This window comes from Centropristis striata, chromosome 11 (assembly GCF_030273125.1).
Source record: "Centropristis striata isolate RG_2023a ecotype Rhode Island chromosome 11, C.striata_1.0, whole genome shotgun sequence".
In the NCBI taxonomy this organism is placed as follows: domain Eukaryota; kingdom Metazoa; phylum Chordata; class Actinopteri; order Perciformes; family Serranidae; genus Centropristis; species Centropristis striata.
Window position 1 is genome coordinate 21,344,749 of NC_081527.1, and position 21,537 is coordinate 21,366,285.

Consider the following 21,537-nt stretch of genomic DNA (forward strand, 5'->3'; position numbering starts at 1 on the left):
AGTGAATGCAGCAACACAAGTCCCTTTGACATCACAGGAAGTTGATCTTTGCACGGGGTCAGTTCCAGACGGCTACCCCGCGATGCTCCACCAGATGGTAGCTGATTGTCGGCTCCAGAGGGAGGAGGACAGTCTGAATCTACTATTGAAGAAAGAGAACTGATGGAAAGGAAGCGAGACATCAGGGGTGGTTTGTGGTTGAGGTAAGCGAGCTGTAGATGTGGGACTTAGCAGCCGGCTGTGGGTCAAACTGTGGATCAGGGGGTGTTCAAGCCTCACACTTGATGTATGAATGTGGCTGACCTTTCCCTAAAGGCTAACAAAGGGAACGAAACGCTGCAGCGGCCAGCTGTAGAACACAAGCAAAGGAAGCATCCCACATGTCCTCTAAACAGTTCAACCAATGCTCACTGGCCCTGCCGGAGTTTGAGCGCAGTCAGTGAAGTTTAGTCTGTTAAAAGCTCTGCAAAGTGACCAAATAAAGACCAAAAAGGCTAATGTTTACACTCGGCTTCTGAAGAGCACTCTCTACCATTCAGTGAAACACACCAGATACCTGTGGCTGGGCCCATCATAATGTTTACTCTCCACCTCAGCGTGAGGAAACCGTGGATTTAGGTTCTGCACAAACACAGGAATACAGCATGTATACTCACACTGCTGCATACTGTGATCAGCATTTCTAAGACCTAACTGCGCACAAATGAGCCTGTTATAATGCATCATTTAAAAGCCAGAACCAGTTAAATGTTCATTGCCAGCCAACAAACTTGCTATTAGATATTGTGAAGTAATGATTTGTGTGGTAATCAAAGGTCCTATGTTCTTTTTTTTTGGTAGCCACAGCATGCTGTTAGTTCATGAAAAACTGACCCCTGTGTGTGGCCAATGTTGGTGTTCCAGGGTGACATAAATTTTCTGATGGTTGTACATAAAGACCATAATTTTTTGGTGGATAGTTCCAATGGAAACTGTGGATTAGTCACATCTGGGACATTGTTTTTGGAAAGACGTGATTTTTCTCCTTTTTTCTCCAAGCTACAGAATCCAATATTTTTATCTTTTTAAATGAATAATGGGCCAGATGACTGCATGACGTGAAAGGGGTGATTTGTGTAAACACACCAACTTAGAAATACCACCCAACTCTGCCGTTTTAGGGAGCTTTGAATCGTTTTTCAGCTCATTCTTATGGTTATTTTGGCTTACATCTTTACTATTTTTGGTTCACTTTCCAACTACTGCAGGCAAAAAAGCCGTAATAAAACGAAGCAATCTGCCAAACAATGCAGACACACAAAATTAGCAGCTAGCTGGGGAACATACAAATGTGGAGCATTTAGCAGCTTAAGAGTCAGATATTTTCATAAGAAGTGAAAGAAAAAGAGTTTAAATTACATTATATTATTCTTGTGATTCAGGTAGCCTGAAACACAACATCAATTATATGCTAATTGTGTTCTGTGTCCGCTTGATGTGTGATAATATGATAATGTGTCAATATTGTGTTTACAGCAAACTTAATTCTATTTGCCTCCATTGTACTGGGGTGAAGGCAGAAATCTCTGAGATTAATATCTTAAAATCCAGGCAAATAAAACTGTTAAAAAAACAGAGGTTAATGAGAAAATGTGTGGTTTTTTTTAGTAATTACAGAGAACCAACAATTTAATTTTGAAAAATATCCATTTATTATGCAGTTACTGACTTATAAGAGGAGCTTTCATTGCATTCATGCTGGTTGTTGTTTGAACTACTGCTGTGAATAATCAACATGCTGCACATTTAGCTCAAAATAGTCAATGAGGAATTCATTACCCAATAGTGGTATGCGTGGCTGAAGAGATAAATTAAGTAATGATAGAAAATACATTGAAAAAGGCACAAATTACGGGGCACCAAGTTGATTTATTAGAGTTAGTTAAACACAGCTGCACTTCTTTTACTCTCCAGCTGTGAACGATATACGAGGGGCCCATCATGATGGCCAAAATAATCAAGAAATGCATCTCATTATTCTGACAATTCTCCCACATGCCCTTTTGGAAAGTCCATTTGTCTTCCATAAAGCCACCAAACAATCCCACTCCTGTTACCCAAAACTAACACCACCTCTGTAGCCCCAGCCCCATTTAAATTCAAATAATGCACCCACCATTCTCCTGAAATGTTCCAACATTCAACCCATTTCCTCTTTAACGTCCAGACATTCTCCCTATTGAAGCCCATTCTAGCCAAGACAACCCCCACCTCCCCTCTTTTTTTTTCTTTCTCCTTCCCTGTTAAAACCATACTCCTCTTCAATCCCACAGGAAGCACAGGAGGAAGACTGGAGAGGGAGTGGGCGGTGAGCACACTGCCGCTAACTCACTGCTCAATGTCTTTTTCTCCCCCTCTCCCTCTCTTCCACAGACCGTCGCTAAGCCATGCCTGGAAAAGAAGAGCGGAGGAAGAGAGAAAGAACAACAACAACCACAAGCGAAGAAACCCACACATTTCACACATCATTCCAGCAGGAGAAAGCAGCTGTGATTCGGGAATCCCCTGTTGGTTTAAGCATTCCCAGTGCAGAGCAGCAGGCCCATATTGGAGCACATCAGCAGAGAGGACAGATAACTCTCACTCACTGGACTCCTCACTTCATACAAACAAAGGAGATAGACGCTCTTTGAGGCAGCCTTTCTGCTTAAGGGTTTCTTATTTTTAGCCAGATTGCTGACAGGCTCATTTCTGTGTAGGTCTAACCGCTGGTTCGCAGTGTTGCCTGCCAACAACTCTGTTACCGCCTTAGTCATGTCTCTAGCAACTCTGCCCCGCTGGAGGCTTCACAGAGAGAGACCCCATAAAAGGAATATGCTACAAAAGCCCTGGGGTTTGCATTAGTAAGCTTTACTCTGTTGCTCAGCCCTTACTCACTATTTCAATCTCTGGTTTACACATCAGCAGGCCCTTAAATCCACTGATGAGTAGTTTCTTCCTCATCGACACTGGCAGAGGGCAAGAGTCAGGGACAAACGGAGTCCTGGGAATACGTTTGGACAGCAGAGGAGCTCTCATAATTTTCAACACTCCGAAAGGGGATTTGGTTACATGTTGCGTTGTACACGCCAAAAGCATGACCAATTAGATTTGCCCAGGAAAGCTTGTAAGAACTTAGCCACATCTTCCTGTTGACACATTAAAATGAAATGCTTGAAATGCAACGGGGTGCCGCTGCCAAGTACTTGGGGTCCCAGAGTGCTCCGTTATAATCTTCAGAGTATTTTCAAAACAACTCTAACGCCACTGAAATAGTCTGAGCAGCAACAACTGACAGAAAATGGTGCTAATTTTTCATATAACACCTCTCCCACAAACCCACGGCTCAGATTTCATCCATTGTTAACTTACGGGGCATCATCCTGTTCCTGAAAAAAGGCACATCACACATGGTTGACAAAACTCAGAAACAATGCGTACGCTTGTTTAAGATAATTATGACTGAGGAGGGTAGTTGTTTCAAGGCCGCCCCCTCACTACAGAGACACACAGGGGCTTTTGCACAACCTAAGGCCTGGCTGCTTTGCATCAGTCATCAAAGGCATCAGACTTGGCAGAGTAGACCCTTTTCTCACTATCAACTACACTGGTGAACACAAGGACTCTGGCTTAGAAGCTGTGTATGAAAAGCACACTACGAATTCTCATAACTGCTCCAGAGAATGGACAATCAGTGTTAGCGCCAGGATACAAAACCTTTCCAACACTACCCGACAGTATCCAAAGTCCAACCAAGGTAAATATGAGGAAAAACTGTCCAGTTACCAGTTGAATAGTAGACAGGAAATACAACCAACTTTAATGCAATAATCACCTTTATATAAGAGTGAAACATTTTGATTTATATTACATATGTGAAACTATTACAAACATATTGAGACTGAAAGTTCCTTCCTGGCCCAGGAAATAGCAGCTGGCAAGAAATATTATCACAACAGCACGTAGTCGAAACCATTTGGCTTGGTATGTTCCTACTCTCAAATACAACCTGCACGAGTGTTTCAAAGTTAGCACCCCTACTGCTGGCAGAAGATTAACACGTCCACACACATAAACATAATGTTTCAAGCCAGTTTCAAGCAACTACTTGCTTAAGGTTAGGAAAACGTAAGTACATGGTTAGGCGTAGAAGATAGTTAAAAAAAGGTTGTTTTTTTTAAAAAAGGTTGTATCTTAGGCTGTTGTACAAATATATTATGGGGTTGTTTTTTTGCGGAGGACAGTTTCTACGACATGATCAATTTAGATGCTGTTCTGGAGCTTTTAATCATATCATACGATTTCCATGTCCTTTCAGTGAGATGGTTATGTCAACTACTGTTTCCAAAGCTAATAATAAACTTTCAGTCTCAACTGGGCTAACTGCATTTGCAAGGAAGATTTTGTGATACAATTGAAAGCTCCACACCATTACTAAATGGTGACAACTAAACATTCTCATTCTCAACTTTGAAGACAACATCAACCAGAGGTCCTTAAAGTCCTTCGTGAAATGCAAACGTAAACCCTTCCATGACAACTAGGCAAACTCAATTTGCCAATGAAGACTGTCTGAGACGATTAAAAGCTCTACAACACCTCCTAAATGGACCTTGTGGTGAGACTTTTTTAAAAATCATTTACAAATAGCTCAACAGATGTAACAATGTTCCCAGCACCGAATCCTGGATCTCATTTCGGATGTTTTTAAAATCGACCAACAGGTGCCAAGCATTTATAACCCTGAATAAATCTTGGACATTTCAGATGACTTTATTTCTTGGAAGCAAAAGACACAGGCACATAAAAAGTATACAAACTGCTAACTTACCAAGAATAACACTAAGAAGAAAAGGAAAAGGCTATTTGCCCTGCCAGTCTTACATGCATATTTCAAATACCTCTTGCTTGACTGTTTCACAAAATCAAGTTCAGTGGGTTGTTTACATATCCTTTGACCCAAAAACCCAATTAGATTTAGCGTATTTTTAATCTCCTGGAAATCTTACAGGGGCCTGATTATTTAAATAATACTCGGATAAAAACTAAACAAGTGCATTCATATTAAAAAATCTCAGACTGCCTTCTAATCAGCTCAGGAAGAGGTTGTTGATGTAGTGGATATACTGCAGGTCCAGAGGGCTAATCTTTACTGCCTGGCACTCGTCCAACGATGCACTCCAGGGTATTTCTACCAGGGAGCCCATTCTCCACCTAGCTACATAGTTATAAAGCAGAAGTGGTTTGTTATGAAAAATGAAAGCAGAGCAGCAGATATTGATCATTTATCAGCGATGCTTTAAGTGTCATGGGGCTGTAATATGATGCAGTGCATGGGAATATGCTTAGAATATATGGCCTTACTAATGGTTTAGTGGGCAATCTTGCAATAAGAGGGTCAATTCCGCTTTTTTTTTTATGGATGGGAACAGTGCAAGTGAAGCAAGCAGAATCCTTTCTTTTTACAGGCCTCTGGCTTCAATTATGAAAACATGTGGTAATGAAGATGCTCCGCTCAAAGTCCCACCAGGAAATTAATTCCGAGCTCAGCGAAGCATTTGTGTTGTTGAAACTTACTAGGCAATTAGAAAAGGTACTACAGAAGGCGTGTTGTGTTTAGAGCACATTATGTTTTAGTGCTCCGGGAGTCAAACAAATCACAGATCAACTCCGTAGCTGAGCCTTGCCACCAGTACAATATTATGAACAATGCTGTCATCTCATCTATAAATGGCCTGGATGAAATACATTTTACGATGCTGATTAAATCCCTGAGAAGTGATGTTGGCTTGTAAAATGCTGGAAGCATGGTGAAAGAAAGACTGACATGTTCTTTTCCTTTTCTTACACACCCCGTTACAATACACTGCCAGCAGCCCGATCATCATTGTTGTCGTAATTCCGACAGCTGTGTCACGAGGAGGGGCATCTGTTATTTGCTTGGCAGAATTAAACTTCACTGGTCTAACAGGAAATGACTCTTTATCCCTTTTGTATACGAGTTCTTGAAGTTTTGAGACAAACCTTTAGACAAGTAAAAAGATACCTCATCTAGCATTTATTAAGCCCTTTTTCACCTACACTAGCAGCATGGCTCTAGAGATGGCAACACTGGTCTGTTGGTTGGTCCACCAATATGGTCCAGACTGAAATATCTCAACAACTATTCAATGGATTGCAATAAAATATGGTGCAGAGAGTAATCCTAATGACTGTAATCAAACTTCCCATTTATGAATTGAAATATTTCAACATCTACTAGTTGGATTGGAACAACATTTTTCACAGACATTTAGGGTTCCCAGAGGGTTAATCCTATTGACGTCGGCCATTCCCTGACATTTCCTCTTGTTGCAACATGAGGTTGACATTCATGGTTTTGTGTGAAATGTCTCCACAAGAGCTTCATAGCCTGTAACAGTAGAAAGAAATGTTTTGGAGACATCCATGTTACCCTCAAGGTGACTTTTAATAAAATAAATAATTCCTTAAGTTTTCATTCCGTGCCATCAGATACCTTCGTTAAAACCAAATACCTACAAAAAATGCTAAGATGATAAAATAAAATGAACATGGTAAACATTACCTACTACCTTGTTTCTTTCTCTACTGATATTTATATGTAGGTTTAGATTCCTTGGTCCAACATAAAGCTCCAAAACAGCGAAATGGATTCTATCACTCTTGCAGCCTTCATAGCTTTTAGCATACAGGGGATGCCTTTCTCCTCATTGTTGACACAGGGCTGTAAAGTCATGTCTACATGGCAAGTTAAGGTCAAAGAAGACAGATAAGCCCGTGTCAAAGAAGACAACAAAGCCCCGAATAAAGAAGCTTTTGTCCAAAGACTTGGGGTTTCTGCTAGGAAGGAGAGATTCATTCAAGTTTGGTCTATGCATGAACCACAGGGGCTGAAAGAGAACTGATTTGTCTAATACACTTTCGTTTTTTCTTTGTGTATGTTGTTCTCTCATGCGTGTTGTCTCATTATCTAATCTGGCCACCCACCTATTATGTATATTGGCAAATTTTCAGTCTTATTAACATTTTCTGCAGGGTACACTCCCCTTAGGAAGCCCAGCGACGTTAAACACAATAGGCACACTGTTAGTTGAGAACTCTACTTTTGCAGTCTGCAACTTGTCAATACCAGGCCCATTCAAAGATCTGACATGGGGTCTAGACAAGAAGAAACCTGGAGGCACTACAGGTATCAGTTAACAAGTGATTCGACATGTCTGTAGATGTTTACTTTGCTTGTGAGAAAGTATTGTCTCCAAAGCAAGCTTCCTACTTTCCAAAGCGCTTACCGTCCAAATCAAATCAGCAAAGCTAATAAGCCATTGTCCTCTTAATGCCGGCAACCAAGTGCAGCTGAAAGCAAGATAAAAGGTTATAACATCACCAAACTCGTTTGTCTCTTCTTTGCAGAGGATACACTATACGGCAGAGTCCACAAACAAGGAAAAACTCCTTCTGTGTCTATTTGACTAGTTATTACTCGCCGCTACTGGCTTTTCAATACCGGAAAGTCACAAAAAGTACAGGAGGTCGTGATTGACACTGTACCACGCCCTTGCAGTCAAGCATGTAATGCCTTAATAACACTGGCAAAGAAAACTATTTTTCATAAGTCGCTGAGTGATGAAAAGACAAGCCTGATAATGGTTACCATGAAAGGCATAAACAATTATGTATTCTATAAATAAACTAGATAGTATTTGTTGTTAATATGTTCACCCAAGATGCTGGGTTGCAGTAAATTAAAGACAAGCTATTAGGCAATGCCAGCAATATGTTTTCCATTGTTTACAGGTGTGAGCGTGGAAAAATCGAAGCCTATAAGCAAAAGACTTGACCAGAGCCAATACAAACTAATGGAAAACAGCCTAATCCTTCAGGTTAAAGCAGTTAAAGAGCTCCTACATCCTTTTAATCAGGATGTGAAGCAGGAAGCCCCCCCTCCCTTCACAAAGCAAAGGGGATTACAATTAAACATCCTGGATCTCCATCCCGATTGCTTGTTACAAATTCAGGGATTCATTTACAAAAATTGGACAAATTAACCATAACGTGCCAAACCAAGTTCCAAACCACTAACAGTGAGTCACAGTAAAATGCACCATTTAGTTTACTAGGCTAATGGACCACACAGGAAGAGGCTAAATGCTATTAGGGAAGCATGTTTCAGAGATCAGCCACCACCCTTCGACCAGTGCTTTCTTCTGAAATAGTCTGGGATGGAGATTTGTTTGTGAAGCTATTGTTCTCGTCTGCAGGGGATTCCTCTTTTGGGCGAGTGCTGCTAGCTCCTCAAAATGACCCTAAGGTCATCATAGAAGATGCCACACCTACAGGAGGTCTCTTGGATAATGGTAAGCAACTCGCATTCTCCAATTTGAATGCCAAAGTGGCGCAACAGCAACTACAAAGAAAAGACTGAGGCCTGTTTGATGAGCGATTAAGTGAGGGCACGAACATTAAAGTCAAGGATCTCACCCTGTCTTTCCAAAGTTTGTTTGTGTATACTCATCTTTCCTGTTTTTCTCCCCTTGATGTGATTCTTTCTTTAATCCGTGCACCACCCCTGTCCATCTCATTGACATCTCCTTCATTTGCATTGTGCCAAGAAGATCCATAGACCTCAGTACTGAATACAGATACAAAAGCTTATTTATCTGTAAGGAAAAAAAGGCCTCAGACTCTGCCTGCTCACTGTCCCTGTGAACTGAACAGAGCTGCAAATTTCTCTTGAGCGGGTTAGAGTGATGGATTTCATCCAAGCTAAAAGCCTGAAGGATGGAAACATGTTTGATGCCCACTTTCCATCTTTACCTTCAGTAACAGAGCTGATTTACTGTTTCAGCAGTTCCAGCCTGACAGCACACATTCGAAAACTGCTTTGTCAAACACGTGAAAAACAAGTCATTCATTCACAAGACAAATTAATTGGTGAGGAATGTTTCAGTTACTGCAACTGGAATAAATGTAGAGGCTATACATTGGAAAGCATCTAACCAACCAGGCAACCAAAAGAGATCATTATTTTAAATATTTTAACATATGTAACTTCTCAGGAGTTTTTTCCCACCACGCTATTTATCTGGAGTTACCAGTCCAATTTATTTAAACTTGTACAAAGGTGTACATACTGTAAATATACATTAAATACAGATACATAATGAAATGAGAAGATGCATCAATATTCTTGAAGGATGGTAAATATTAAGTATGCATTCATGTAAACCAACTTATAAACCCTCTGAACCCCAATCAGTGCCATGGACCTGTCAAGTTCTCCTCACTGTGGCCTTGTTTTTTACTACATTATACAAGTCCTGTATCCCTATGGAAACAGCACAGTGTTTAGAGCAGTATAACAAAAAAAGAAAAACTGCAAGTTGAATTTCTTCTTATACTAAGTGTTACCAATACTGCCGACACTCACACATGATTTGTTCAAGGACTGTTGGAAATTTGAAAAATCTGACAGACATTTCTATTGATACCGTTTCTGAACATGACAAATGGTGTAATTTTGTCCATTTTATTAAAGTAAACATTCCTTTCCTAAGCTGCTTACGGGCCGTGTGGTTCAGAGAGCAAATCTGCAGACTGTTTGGCCAATAAAATGTTAAAGGATAATTTCCTGTTGCCATTTTCTACTTCTTCAGATTTTGTCTGACCAACAAGACCAAAAACATCAAGAAAAGTTTTATTACATTTTGTGTCAATGCAGGTTCAGGCATTGTGTTTTTTAATACAAATATTCATGCTGGTTTTATTCTCTCTTTTCTTTTCAATTTGCCAGTTATATTCAGAGACACTCATTGAAAACCTTAATCTGTCAATATATTTTGCATCCCAAACAAAAAGTTATTTGTGTTATGATGTTTTTCCCAAGATAAACATTTTATTTTAATCAAAACATTACCCCAAAAGGCAAAAGAATGAAATCATACAGAATTATGAGCACTCCTCAGCATCGATCACTTAGATATCCTGTAGGACACAGACACACATGGACCTCACTGTGGCCTCTTTTCCCTTTTAACACGACACTGCATCTGATGAGATCGGAAGATAGCAGAAGGCCTTTTTTCCAACCTGAATTCCTGGGTCTCTTTCCACTGGAGACTCTATGCACGGCCATTGGATCATGGAAAGGCCATAAATGCAGCAGATCTCTTTGTCACCATGTACAAACAAAGGACGCAAATCAGTTCAATGAGTAACCACATTCACTCACTTATTCCATGCTGGTTTCTCAGTGGATGTAAACAAACTACAGAATGGATTTTGGTAGCCGCAGTTAAAACGCAATAAACAGTGGTTTACTTGGAATCAGAGGCCAAAAGAAGAGGTTTTAATAATTGAAATAGTGCTGCATCTGGCAGGATTTCTTAACATATTAAATATGCATGGCAGATGTGAGAACAATACATAAAACATTATTGTTTGTGGTTTGTTTAGACTTGAAAGCAGTGGACCCAGACATGTAATTTATGGTTACACCAGTGCAGTAACTACTTAATTTTTTAGAGCTATACAATAGATTTACTGTATTCAGATTTGTCTTTACGGTTAAGAAGTAAGAAGAAGAACAAAAGCTGCTTCACTTCTGTGTTCCCTCTCGATGACATACACGTCTAGCCTCGGGTGTGTCTGCTGCACGGCACAGATCTCAGTTGCTCTACAAAAGTATCAGTGCTGCGAGATAACCTGCCCTCCACAGAGCCACTATTGTCCCAGAGTGAAACCAAAATCCTACACCTCGCCAGCAGCTCTCTAAAATCCCTTCCACTCAGACATGGTGCAGTTCATCAAAGCTGGGAGGGAGGCAGGCAAGAAGTTATCCTCCAGCTCCCACGGCCCGAACCAAAAAGTCATATTTCGAACAATGGGGGCAGCAGATGGAAGTCTGGGAAGGTCATCAGAAAGCCAGCAACGACGCAACAACAGCATTAGTAGTACCAGGGCCACTCTGGACCCTAAAACGCAGACTAGAGATTCTAGGATTACACTGGATCGTAACCTATATTTCACTACAGACATCCATCTAATCCCAGAGAGTGGGCCTTAATGAAAAGAAAAGGCATGGCTTTGTGAAAGTGATGGCAAAAAAAAGATGACTGATGAGGAAAGTGGGCTTGTTAGATCCCAACTCAACACAGAAGGAAAAGCACTTACTCAGGATGCTGAAATGCACTGCAGGAGTGAAATTTTGTCATGATTCAGCTCCACTTTTTTAGGTGTGCAAGCACATTTAAATGCAGAAATGATGGAGCTGAACTTCACCTATTTATATTATCTTCCAATCTCATTCTGTCAAGAATAAACCATTAACTCTGAAAAAGCATATTGATATTTAAGCGGGTTATCCTTTGCCCAAAGCAAGCCAGGGAGCCTCGCGTCAGGGATTAAGGATTTATCCGTCGACATGCCCCCGAGATTAGTTTGATCTTCCACAGGTTAACGCATAGCCCAGTTGGAGGGGCTCTCAGGCAGGTTCACCTCATATCTGTATCTGTACTTTGGCAGCTTGGAAAATCAACACTCAACACTGAAAGGTGGAAGAAATATTAAAGCCTGTAATAAAAAATGTAATCATCACCACTTCAGTACAACCGCAGTCACAAACAGAAGGAGTCCAATTGATTCTGAGACCATTTAGCATTTCATCTGGGAAATAAATCATCACAGTTATTACTTGTGGTTGGCTGCCGGGTGAAGCTGTGGGCATTATTTACAACCTCTCCACAGATGATGACAGTTAATAAACTGAGCATGCCAGCGCACAGGACAAGGTGCTTTTCTATTATTCAGCAAGTCCTGTCTGTCTCCCACAGAAGCCATCACGCCCTGGCAGGGCGTAGCTGAGCAGAGGACTGACAGGTGCACTTCCTGTGGGACAGGCTGCTCGCTGTCAGGTGCATTAGCAAATATCAAATTAGTTTCCAAAAAGCCTTCAAGGGGATAGTTGGCATTTATTGAAGTGGGGTTGTACGAGGTACTTATTCACAGTCAGTGTGTTACCTTCAGTAGATGGCGGTCGGTCCGCCTCAAGTTTGGAGAAGCAGCAGAAGTACTGACACGGGAGATAAGCAATGTACTGCTCAGTTAAGTGTATGCTATATTCTGAACATATTTTACCGCTTTTAAATTGCCATCAGACAGCCCTTTCCGACAGGGAAGTCAACCTGTTACATCCATTTATACTCTCTTCAAAACCACCAGACTATTCACAAAAACAGTCATTTTACCTTGGAGAACACTAAAGTTGCTGGTCTTCTGCTACCTCGATGAATTTGTTTGTTCATGTAATTGTAAATGGTAAATGGACCTGCACTTATATAGCACTTTTCTAGTCGCTTTGCGACCACTCAAAGCGCTTTACACTACAGACTGCGCTCATTCACCCTTTCACACACATTCATACTGGTGGCAGAGGCTACCCTAAACGGTCCAACCTGCCACCATTGGGAATTCATTCACACACCGATGAACACAGCATCGGGAGCAATTTGGGGTTCAGTATCTTGCTCAAGGACACTTCGACATGTAGGCTGCGACGGTCAGGGATCGAACCACCAACTGAGCCACAGCCGCCCTGTGATTGGTGAATGTGAACTTCACCTTTAAAACACCAAAAGTCACACAACAGCACAAACAAACTTACCGGTTGAGACAGTGGTAGACTGAATTAGACTAAATTGTTTCTATCAAAGCAGTCTAGTGGTTTGACGAGCGCACAGAGAACGGTTTGAGTTTCCTCGTGAAAACTTAAAGTGCTATAGATTTCTGTAGGTGGGCATTTTTTAGGTGGTTAAAATAAGTTTTGCTGCTGCTCCCATCACAGCAGTACATTGCTTAGCTTCCGTGTCAGTACTCCTGCCTGCTTCTCCAAACTCCAAACCATCTGTTGTAGGAGATAAACTGACTATGGCAGAACCCGATACAACACCATCTCAAAAAATCTGAACTTTCCCTTAAATGTCCACTCCATAACAGGACTGGAACCATGTGTGGGCTAAATGACCATGTGGTTAAGTATCTGTTCATGATAATCATTCAATACATATGGCCACTCATCTTGAATTGGCAAAAACCACATTTGATATCACTGGATATAGCTGTTTCTGACAGTTTGTCAACTGTTATAAATGACTAGAAAAACTTCCCCCTTAGTCACTGGTGCTACACCTGTCAAGTTTTCCATCCTCACACAGCTCACATGCAGTTTGCAGTGATATTGGCGGTAGATTTACAACTTAAAATTCCCAAGCGAACACCCAAACACAGAACAATATGCACCAGCGGCTTGTTTTCCGCTCGTGGTCTCCATCAATTCTAAGTTTTTCTCAACTTGAAAATCTTTTGCCACTTCCCAGTGTAAACAGCTGACCAGATGTTCTCGCTTGCTTCCTAGCAACGCAAACACTTCAAACAGACACGACTAATATAGATCCAGCAGTCGTCCATCCCTGAAAACCATTTTATCTCCTGGTTTGGTGATTTTAGAATAAGTCAAAGGATTACATGCTCCTTTGTGGGCTGAGAAAATTATCCTTCTTCTTAAGGCTTATAAAACCCTTTCAAACCCTTTGGATTATCTCAGAAATGCATTGTCACTAAGCTTAGAATAAGTCTGTTTTTCTTATTTTGGACGTATTGAAGATACTTTGTTTTGACTGGAAAACAATATTATAGTACAGCAACCCATGGACTGTACCATTTTAATTACTTATTCATATTTCTTAATTTCGGAGCATGCAGCTGACCCACACAGAAAGGATCAGTTGGCATCAGTAATCCTTTTATTATCCTGCCAGTCAGGAAAAAACTGACTTTCAAAATAAATGTTGTCTAAAGACTATAAAAGCAACACTTTCTAAATTCAGTCTAATTTTACTTATAAATTAGGGCTGCAATTAATGATTATTTTCTATTGTTGATTAATCAATTAGTTGTTTGGTCTATAACACTTCAGAAAATGGTGTAAAATGCTAATTGCTGTTTCCAAAAGCCCAGCATGATGCCCTTAAATGTCTTGTTTGTCCACATATCAAAGATATTCAGTTTACTGTTAAGGAGGAGTAAAGAAACCAGAAAATATTAACATTAAAGAATTTTCACTTTCTCTTCTTGAAAAGTTACTCAAACCGATTAATCAGTGATCAAAATAGTGATTCATTTCAAAGTTGACAATTTATCGACTCATCCTTACAAATATTGTTGTGTTTTTACAGCTACAGATCCAAATCTCACCAAGAAATGTGATCAGTCCAACTGTAACATCAACATCAAATAGTGAGAGAACTTCTGGTAAGAAAGAAAAAGTAAGAAAACCTAATTTAAAAATCCCACTGATGTATATGATGCTCAAAAGTAAAAATCCAGCCTTGGACCAGAGATTTTCTCAGCAGTATGTTGTGTAGCTTGTAGCTATTAAAGAATAAAACTCTTCCATAGTGGGTTTTATTTTGAGTTAATGAATAAGCCAACTGAAAACTATGGCGTAACTCCATGAACACATGAGGGCAACTTCCAGCTACTTTTTTTCTTTAATCAATAACAAAAGTGAATGAGTCAAGATGTAAAACAATCCACATATCCAAGTATTCATTATCTGGTTGGATCAATTTGAAGTTTTGATGCTATTACAACGTAATTGTAGTTTGACATCTTGTTCAAATCAAGTTTTGACTATTATGGACAATGTGTGCTCTGGAAAACACGGTGTGCCACATTGAAACATCTGTCTTCGCCCCTGGCCAAAAACAAAAACCAACAACAACAACAGCAACTAAAACTGTCAGGCCATATGGCTAAGCTCACATTTCCCTGGAAATGGAAAGGAACAGTAATTAAACCAAATTGTACTGCATACCATAACTATCATTACAGCTGCTCATTTCTAATCTTCTCTGGCCTTAATAAAATTCTAAAAATCTTTATTTACTGTGGGAGACTTGCCGCAGCGTGAAATGTGCTCTGTCTAGTTTGTTTAGAAGCCCAGAAATATTTAGGGACTCTGTCTTTTTGGCTCACAAACATTTTTGATTTGTTATGGTTCTCTGTATGGTTGTTACTTGTTGGAACAGACCGGAAAAGATGCTGCTTGCACGTGCGCTTCTGGCTCTGAACGAGCTGCGCTTATCTGCTTATGAGGAGGAACAGCGGTGCAATGAGCGAGGAGTATGATGATTCATGAGAATAGGAAGTTCCACTCATTAGGGAGTAAAGTGATACTTCTGGTCACTTTCTCCCCTGACGTCTGGCCTTTATGACTTCTGACTCACTTGAAATATGGTACATGTGGATTATAATTAAATATTTGAAATTTCTTTGTGCACTCTGTGTTAGTGCAAATTGTGCACTAACTAAGTAATTCAGTTCAACCGCTAACATGCAGGATCTTTCCTGTGCTTATTTTCCGTCAAAATCTGTGACAAATATTACTGTGGACTATAGTGAGAAGATTATTTAGAGTTTCAGATATTAAAGGAAAAGACAAGATAGCAAGAACGCATTGAAGTAACAGTCAAAACATGCCATGCCATTTAAAAAAAAAAAAGACTTATGTGACCTCTACTTCAGGGCCATAAGAAAGCACTAATATAAGCAGAGCAAAAGAAACCTGTTCCTGGGTTTTCAACACTTTGTTTTCATACTTTGATCACTCCTTACCACACTTCACAGACTCTCTGCTTTATATCATTTGTGCAAACTATGATGAAGCGGCTGTCTGCACATTTTGATTTAACTTCCTTTGAGGACAAAATGCAAATATATAATAATACATGTGAACAGCTGAGTAGGCCACAGAGAGAAAAGCAAATAAGATATTTGGGAAGGTGTTGTCTTCAAGAAATATAAAGTGGATCAAAGAACTGTTAGTGTGTGTTTCAAGGTGTCACCATCGTTCTCGTTTTTATTCTATTTTTGCCTCCAATTAGGTCAAACACAACACTTCACTGCTCACAACAAGAGCCACAATTACATTTAAAAAGTAGGGGAAAATGACTAGAAATTAAAATACGCAGTCAATTGCACAATCCACATCCCCTCCCTGCAGCATCATCATCACTGTGGTACAAATGTACGCACTTGGGTCATCGTCATTTCACACAGGATGTGGCAGAGATGGGTTTTTTTGCACACTTTTCTATTTAATTGTTAATCAAATTAATCACAACTTTTCAGCAACACACACACGCGACCTTATCAATAACTATCCCGCGTGGACAGTGAACGCTAAACTTTTGTCAGAGCCTCTGTGTAACTTTTACCAGGTCACAGGCTGAACAGCGAGACGGTGAGAAACTTTTTCTCCCACGCTGGATCGAGTTTCTCTGCGGCTTTCTGAGCGGTCTGTGATTTCTGTGAGATTTATGGAAATGCCGGACAAGTAGAGAGGAAAACCGAAAGCCTGCTTAGCATTTCAAACCCCGGCCACGTACATGTTGTAATAGCTCCCCGACATACCTTTCTTTTCCGCCAGAACACAGCAGCCCAGGCAGAGCAGAGAGGTGAGACAGATCCACTTCACTAAACGGGTTGCCATCGTGTTTTTGAAGCTCCTGGTGAGAAAGGTGTCATTCCATGCCAAAAATACGCGATATTCCGCTTTATCAAAACTCAAAAAATCTTTAGGTTTTGGTCTTCGTTAAGTGAAAGACTTTTCCTTCTCTGGGAAAGTCAAAGTTTGACAGCTCCTCCTCCTCGCAGATATCTCCAGCAGTCCGAGCTCGTGCAGCGAGGACAAACTACTGGCTGCTCTGACGTCAGCAGGAGGGAGGATAGATGCGCCTCTCAGGTAGACAGACAGAGGGGGGCCGAGCTTTGGGGACATGGAACACTATTTCGGGAAGTGGCCTATTGAAAAGTACACTTAGGCTAAATCGTTCCAAAAAACGCAGGTGGGCTATAGTTAATTATTTGTTTTGCTGTAATTCCCAAACTAGTTACTCCCAGTGGTGCAGTCATAAATTGGATAAACACTCCATAGTGAACAAAATAGTCTGGTTTGTTGAAGTCATGCAACCAGTGGCGGTTCTAGACCAGTTTTACTGTGGGGGCCAAGGAGGGGCCAGTGTTTAATCAGAGGGGCACATTAGCACATAAAAAATGGCAAAGATGATATTTAAGCATTCAAAACCTTTATTTTAGCTTATTTAAACATCTCATTTAAGTATATTTGGAAGATACAAATACATTGATTTAAACAATGAGACTCACCAACAATAACAGTTTTTTTTTGTATGACAATGACATTTCTCATTTAATCATTTGCAGTACAGAGTGAGAATGATCTTTATATATATATATATATATATATATATACAATACACATATATAAATACACACACACACACACACGCACACACAATATTTTATTGGACAATTCAACTATTATACAATGTACACATTCTGGGTTCCTTTTGTGTACAATGAGATATTGTTTGAACAAAAAAAAGGTGAGAATTGTTCATCGTTATAAATTGATCACTTTATTATTAATTTGACACAGGGGCCACAGCAGGGGCCAAAGGCTTCTTCACAGGGGCAGTTGCCCCTGGAGGCCCCTGTGTAGAACCGCCACTGCATGCAACTCAGATAGGCCTATAGTAATCAGAGAAAAGGAAAAAGCAGGAAAGCCTGATAAACACTTATCAAACCATTTACCTGCAGAAAAAATGTTGTTTTGTTTTTATTAAAGTTTAATTTTATGTTTTGGAGCATTTACTAAACCCTAACTGGTAGTGGGTTCTTGAGGCTGACAGTCACTACATTTACATAACACTTGTAAGAAACAAATTACTGCTTTAATCTGACTATAACTGAACAACTGAAGTGCATGTAAAGGTGTTAGCCCGACTGATGTTGGAGTTCTCCAACTCCGATTAGGACACCCAGATAATGCAATTGGAATAGGATTTTCGCCGGCATGTATGACAAGACAACACATGTGCGCATGCTCCACCCCCCACGCTGCATTAGCCGGCCCCACATTAGCCGGTCGCCGGTCAGCAGCGACAGCACAAAGTGTCGAACTGAGGTCAACCGGAAAGGGCGCCATATTAACCCGCTGAAACGACGCATATCTCCACCCAGTTTTGAGGAGGACATGTTCCCGTCAGTTATTCGATTTTCTCAGTTGCATGTAAACTGGGACAAGGACAGAAGTCCTATTAGACGCCAATATCGATTTTTATGCATAGCTCGATTAAACTGTGCATGTAAATGCACTGATATATTAGAGTTTAACAGGCTGATAATCTGATGTATCCAGGGGTGCAATGTCAGAAGCGGCTAACTAGATAAATGTTTGGGGTCCCACAAAATAATTTAGGAAAATGGGTCTAATAGCTACTAACCTTGACACATTTTCCAATGACAACTAGAAAGCCCCTTAAAAAAATCTCACATAAAGGCACTATGCAGCACACCACCACTGCCCACAAAACGACATAAAGGCTCTGACATACTTTCTGCATTCCACGTCTGCAAACATCTGTGGACTAGTAGTGGTCACGTTGAAGCACATGCTTCAAGTGAAGGTCTGTGTCGGTCTGGCGTTCCATGCATTTTGATGAAATACTATGAAACTGATATTGATGAAATTCTGAAACTGCTATTTGTTTTATTTATTTATTTATTTTGTTCTTATGTCCTTCCTGGTACCTAATATGATGACCCACAGAAATTAATAAAATAAAATTCTAAAAAACAACAACTATTAAAACCAAGAATAAAGTGAAAATGTCGACCCTACAACAGCAAGAAGAAGAGCTCCTGTACAACTTTAGATGTAGCTGCCAGTGCAATGAAATGAACAAACCTTTATGGTCATCAGTCTATAATTACCACTGGATACTGCAGCTGATATTACTGAGCAACCTAAAAGTATATATTTCATGTCATTAGTGGATAAAACCAGGATGGAGAAACACTTCATATTATTTATGCCCCGAAAAAATATATTTGTTATTTCTGTTCTGCAACATCTTGTTACTGATCAGCCAATATATATAACGATTCAGATATAAATGCAAAAATAAAAGCCGGTTTGACATTACTTGCTGTGAGTAACTTAATGAACTCAAAAGCAGAGTTCTTCAAACTTCAAAGGCAGCATACTTCCTGCTTTTATTGCTCAGTAGTTTTAGTTTAGAGTGAGATGGTGGCATTCTTAAGTTTCCTTTGGCAGAATGCTCTGATGATATTTCTTTTGGGAATTAGGCTTTTGATGTGACTTTACCCCTTTAGCATGTGTATGAAAAGGATAACAAAATAATGAAAACATTCTTTGAATAATTTGTGGTATAACCAGGAATGCAAAAGGCCGTTTTTTTTTCTTGTTTTTTTTTTATTGCAAACACTCGCAGGAAAAGCTTTAAAAGTTTAACAATAACATTAATGATGCCTCAGGTCCATTAAGTGTCCCAGAAAGTCATTAAGCCATGAGTGAGCATGCACAATATCATGACCCTGGAATAGCCACGTCCAAATAAAGTGAAGTCATTTAATTTTATCTGTGCTTTTTTCCTGCCATTTCACATCAAAATATCTGCCATGAAAAGAGCCTGTTTGATGTTACCCGGGGACTAGACTAGTCAAGTCTAAGGCCTGAAGAAACAACACAAAAGCTGAGATCACCACAAATGGTCTGAAATTAAGCTCTTCGAATGACACTGATGCTGAGCATTATTAAAGGCTGTAGCCAGAGACTTATGTAACTACTGGGTCATTTTAGGGACAAGTATTAAGGTGTTGTTGGATTGTAACACACACACACACACACACACACACACACACACACACACACACAAACACACACACACACACACACACACACACACACACACACACACACACACACACACACACACACAAATGTGATGTAAGTGTCCCTGGAGCTATTTTAGGTGAACACCAAGATATAGAAAGCTAAAGAAAAGGATGACTCATCCGGGGCGTCGAAGCTGACTTCTCGAGGTTTCATCCAATTTGTCCCATACCAGCAAAGCTCAAATGTAAGTTCTGGCATCCTCAAATCACCTTTTTACCTGTATTTATTTGTTGATGTGCATGCATGAAAGAAAGCCCTCTGTATCAGTGTCAAACAGGGGTTGAATGGACAAAATGTCTAGACCTTTGACAGAGTGTCTGTCTGATCAGAGCTGAGTCTAATTGGATGTCAAGCTGCTTAAATGTGTTTGTTGTTGTACACAGATCAGACTCTATGGGGACAGGAGTGATAGAAATCATTTCTCACACTGGTGTTTATTTCATTACTGTGGCCTAATGGCTCAGCAAATCGTCTTTGGTTGTACTGTTGGAGGAAGACGTTATTGTGTTGGGTGAAATTATGACCATTCTCCTCTAGGAGAAACGATCTAATGTGAGGCTAACGTTTCACAGGAGACGGCACAGTGCGCTATTTTCAGTGTGGATTTGATGCAACTGTTTCCCTGTTCTGAGTACTGTCATTGAGGAAACAGTCAAATAAACCTTTGGCCTTTGTCACATTGGTAAGTCAGGAGGAAAATAGAGCTGGTATTCCCTTTGCCTCGTTAGACAGACACTTTTACATAGTCTCAGCCTCACAAAGATGATCAACAGAGGTTAAACACTGCCATATACTTTTAGTGAAAATCCAGTTTCTGCTGAACTTCAGGGACATATATATGAATCCAACTCGAGGGTTGGTTTTAAATGTTTCGAAACAAAGGTTCACCACATACTTAGCCACAATGGAGCCTCGTTAAAAGAGAAAAAAGTTAAGAAATCACTTTGGCTTCACACCAGCGCTGGATTTCTACACCGCTCGACGTCTCAATTATGAAATGTTCCACAGTGAGAAAGAAAGAAGGAAAGACGTCCCAGTTGTAACAGTGTTTTATATCGCCATCCATCGCTGTCCTGAGGCTCTGTGCGTTTTGCACAGGCCTATGCAGAGCCTCACACCACAGCTGTCTGTCAGCCAAGCAGAAACACTAAACAAACACAGAATAATGGCCAGACCACTGGGGATTCAAAAGAGGGAGTAAGAAAAAAAAGAACCAGAGAGAGAGAAGAAAGTGTGTGAAAGATCGAGAGAGATGACAGCTACCGGCTGGCAAAGTAAATACATGTCCCACCTTGCAATTATTCTCACATTTTCCATCTCTTATGTTCAGAAAGTACTGGCATTCAGTACCTGAAGGGATATTTTGGATTAGCAGTATGTGTTAATTAATGCAGCTCATATCTGAATTCTTGCAGGTGAAGTAAAAGCAAAACAAAATATAAGACTTCTGAGAGGATTATGTTTACACGAGGAGTCCTATTAAGTGGTTCAGTGAGGCAGAAAGGTTATGTGACTGTGTTGTGAGGGGAGACGACTCCCTGTCCTGAAGGTCTGAGGCCTGATCTGCATGACAGGGCCCAGATGGACCAGCAACATCTCACTACATTTTTGAAGAAAAAAAAACATGCAGAGGAAAGAACCAACCCCCACTAACAACATAACCA

At 40.3% G+C, this 21,537-nt stretch overlaps 1 protein-coding gene across 1 annotated transcript in view; it reads right to left on the reverse strand.

Moving 5' to 3' along the window:
• Positions 1 to 16,661, reverse strand: part of egfra (epidermal growth factor receptor a (erythroblastic leukemia viral (v-erb-b) oncogene homolog, avian)) — a 56,531-nt gene extending 39,870 nt beyond the window's left edge. Inside the window, exon 1 of the mRNA XM_059344219.1 lies at positions 16,507 to 16,661. Coding sequence (XP_059200202.1) covers positions 16,507 to 16,585 — 79 coding nt within the window. The 5' untranslated portion in view covers positions 16,586 to 16,661. The remainder of the gene's footprint in view (positions 1 to 16,506) is intronic.
• Positions 16,662 to 21,537: the final 4,876 nt, after the last annotated feature.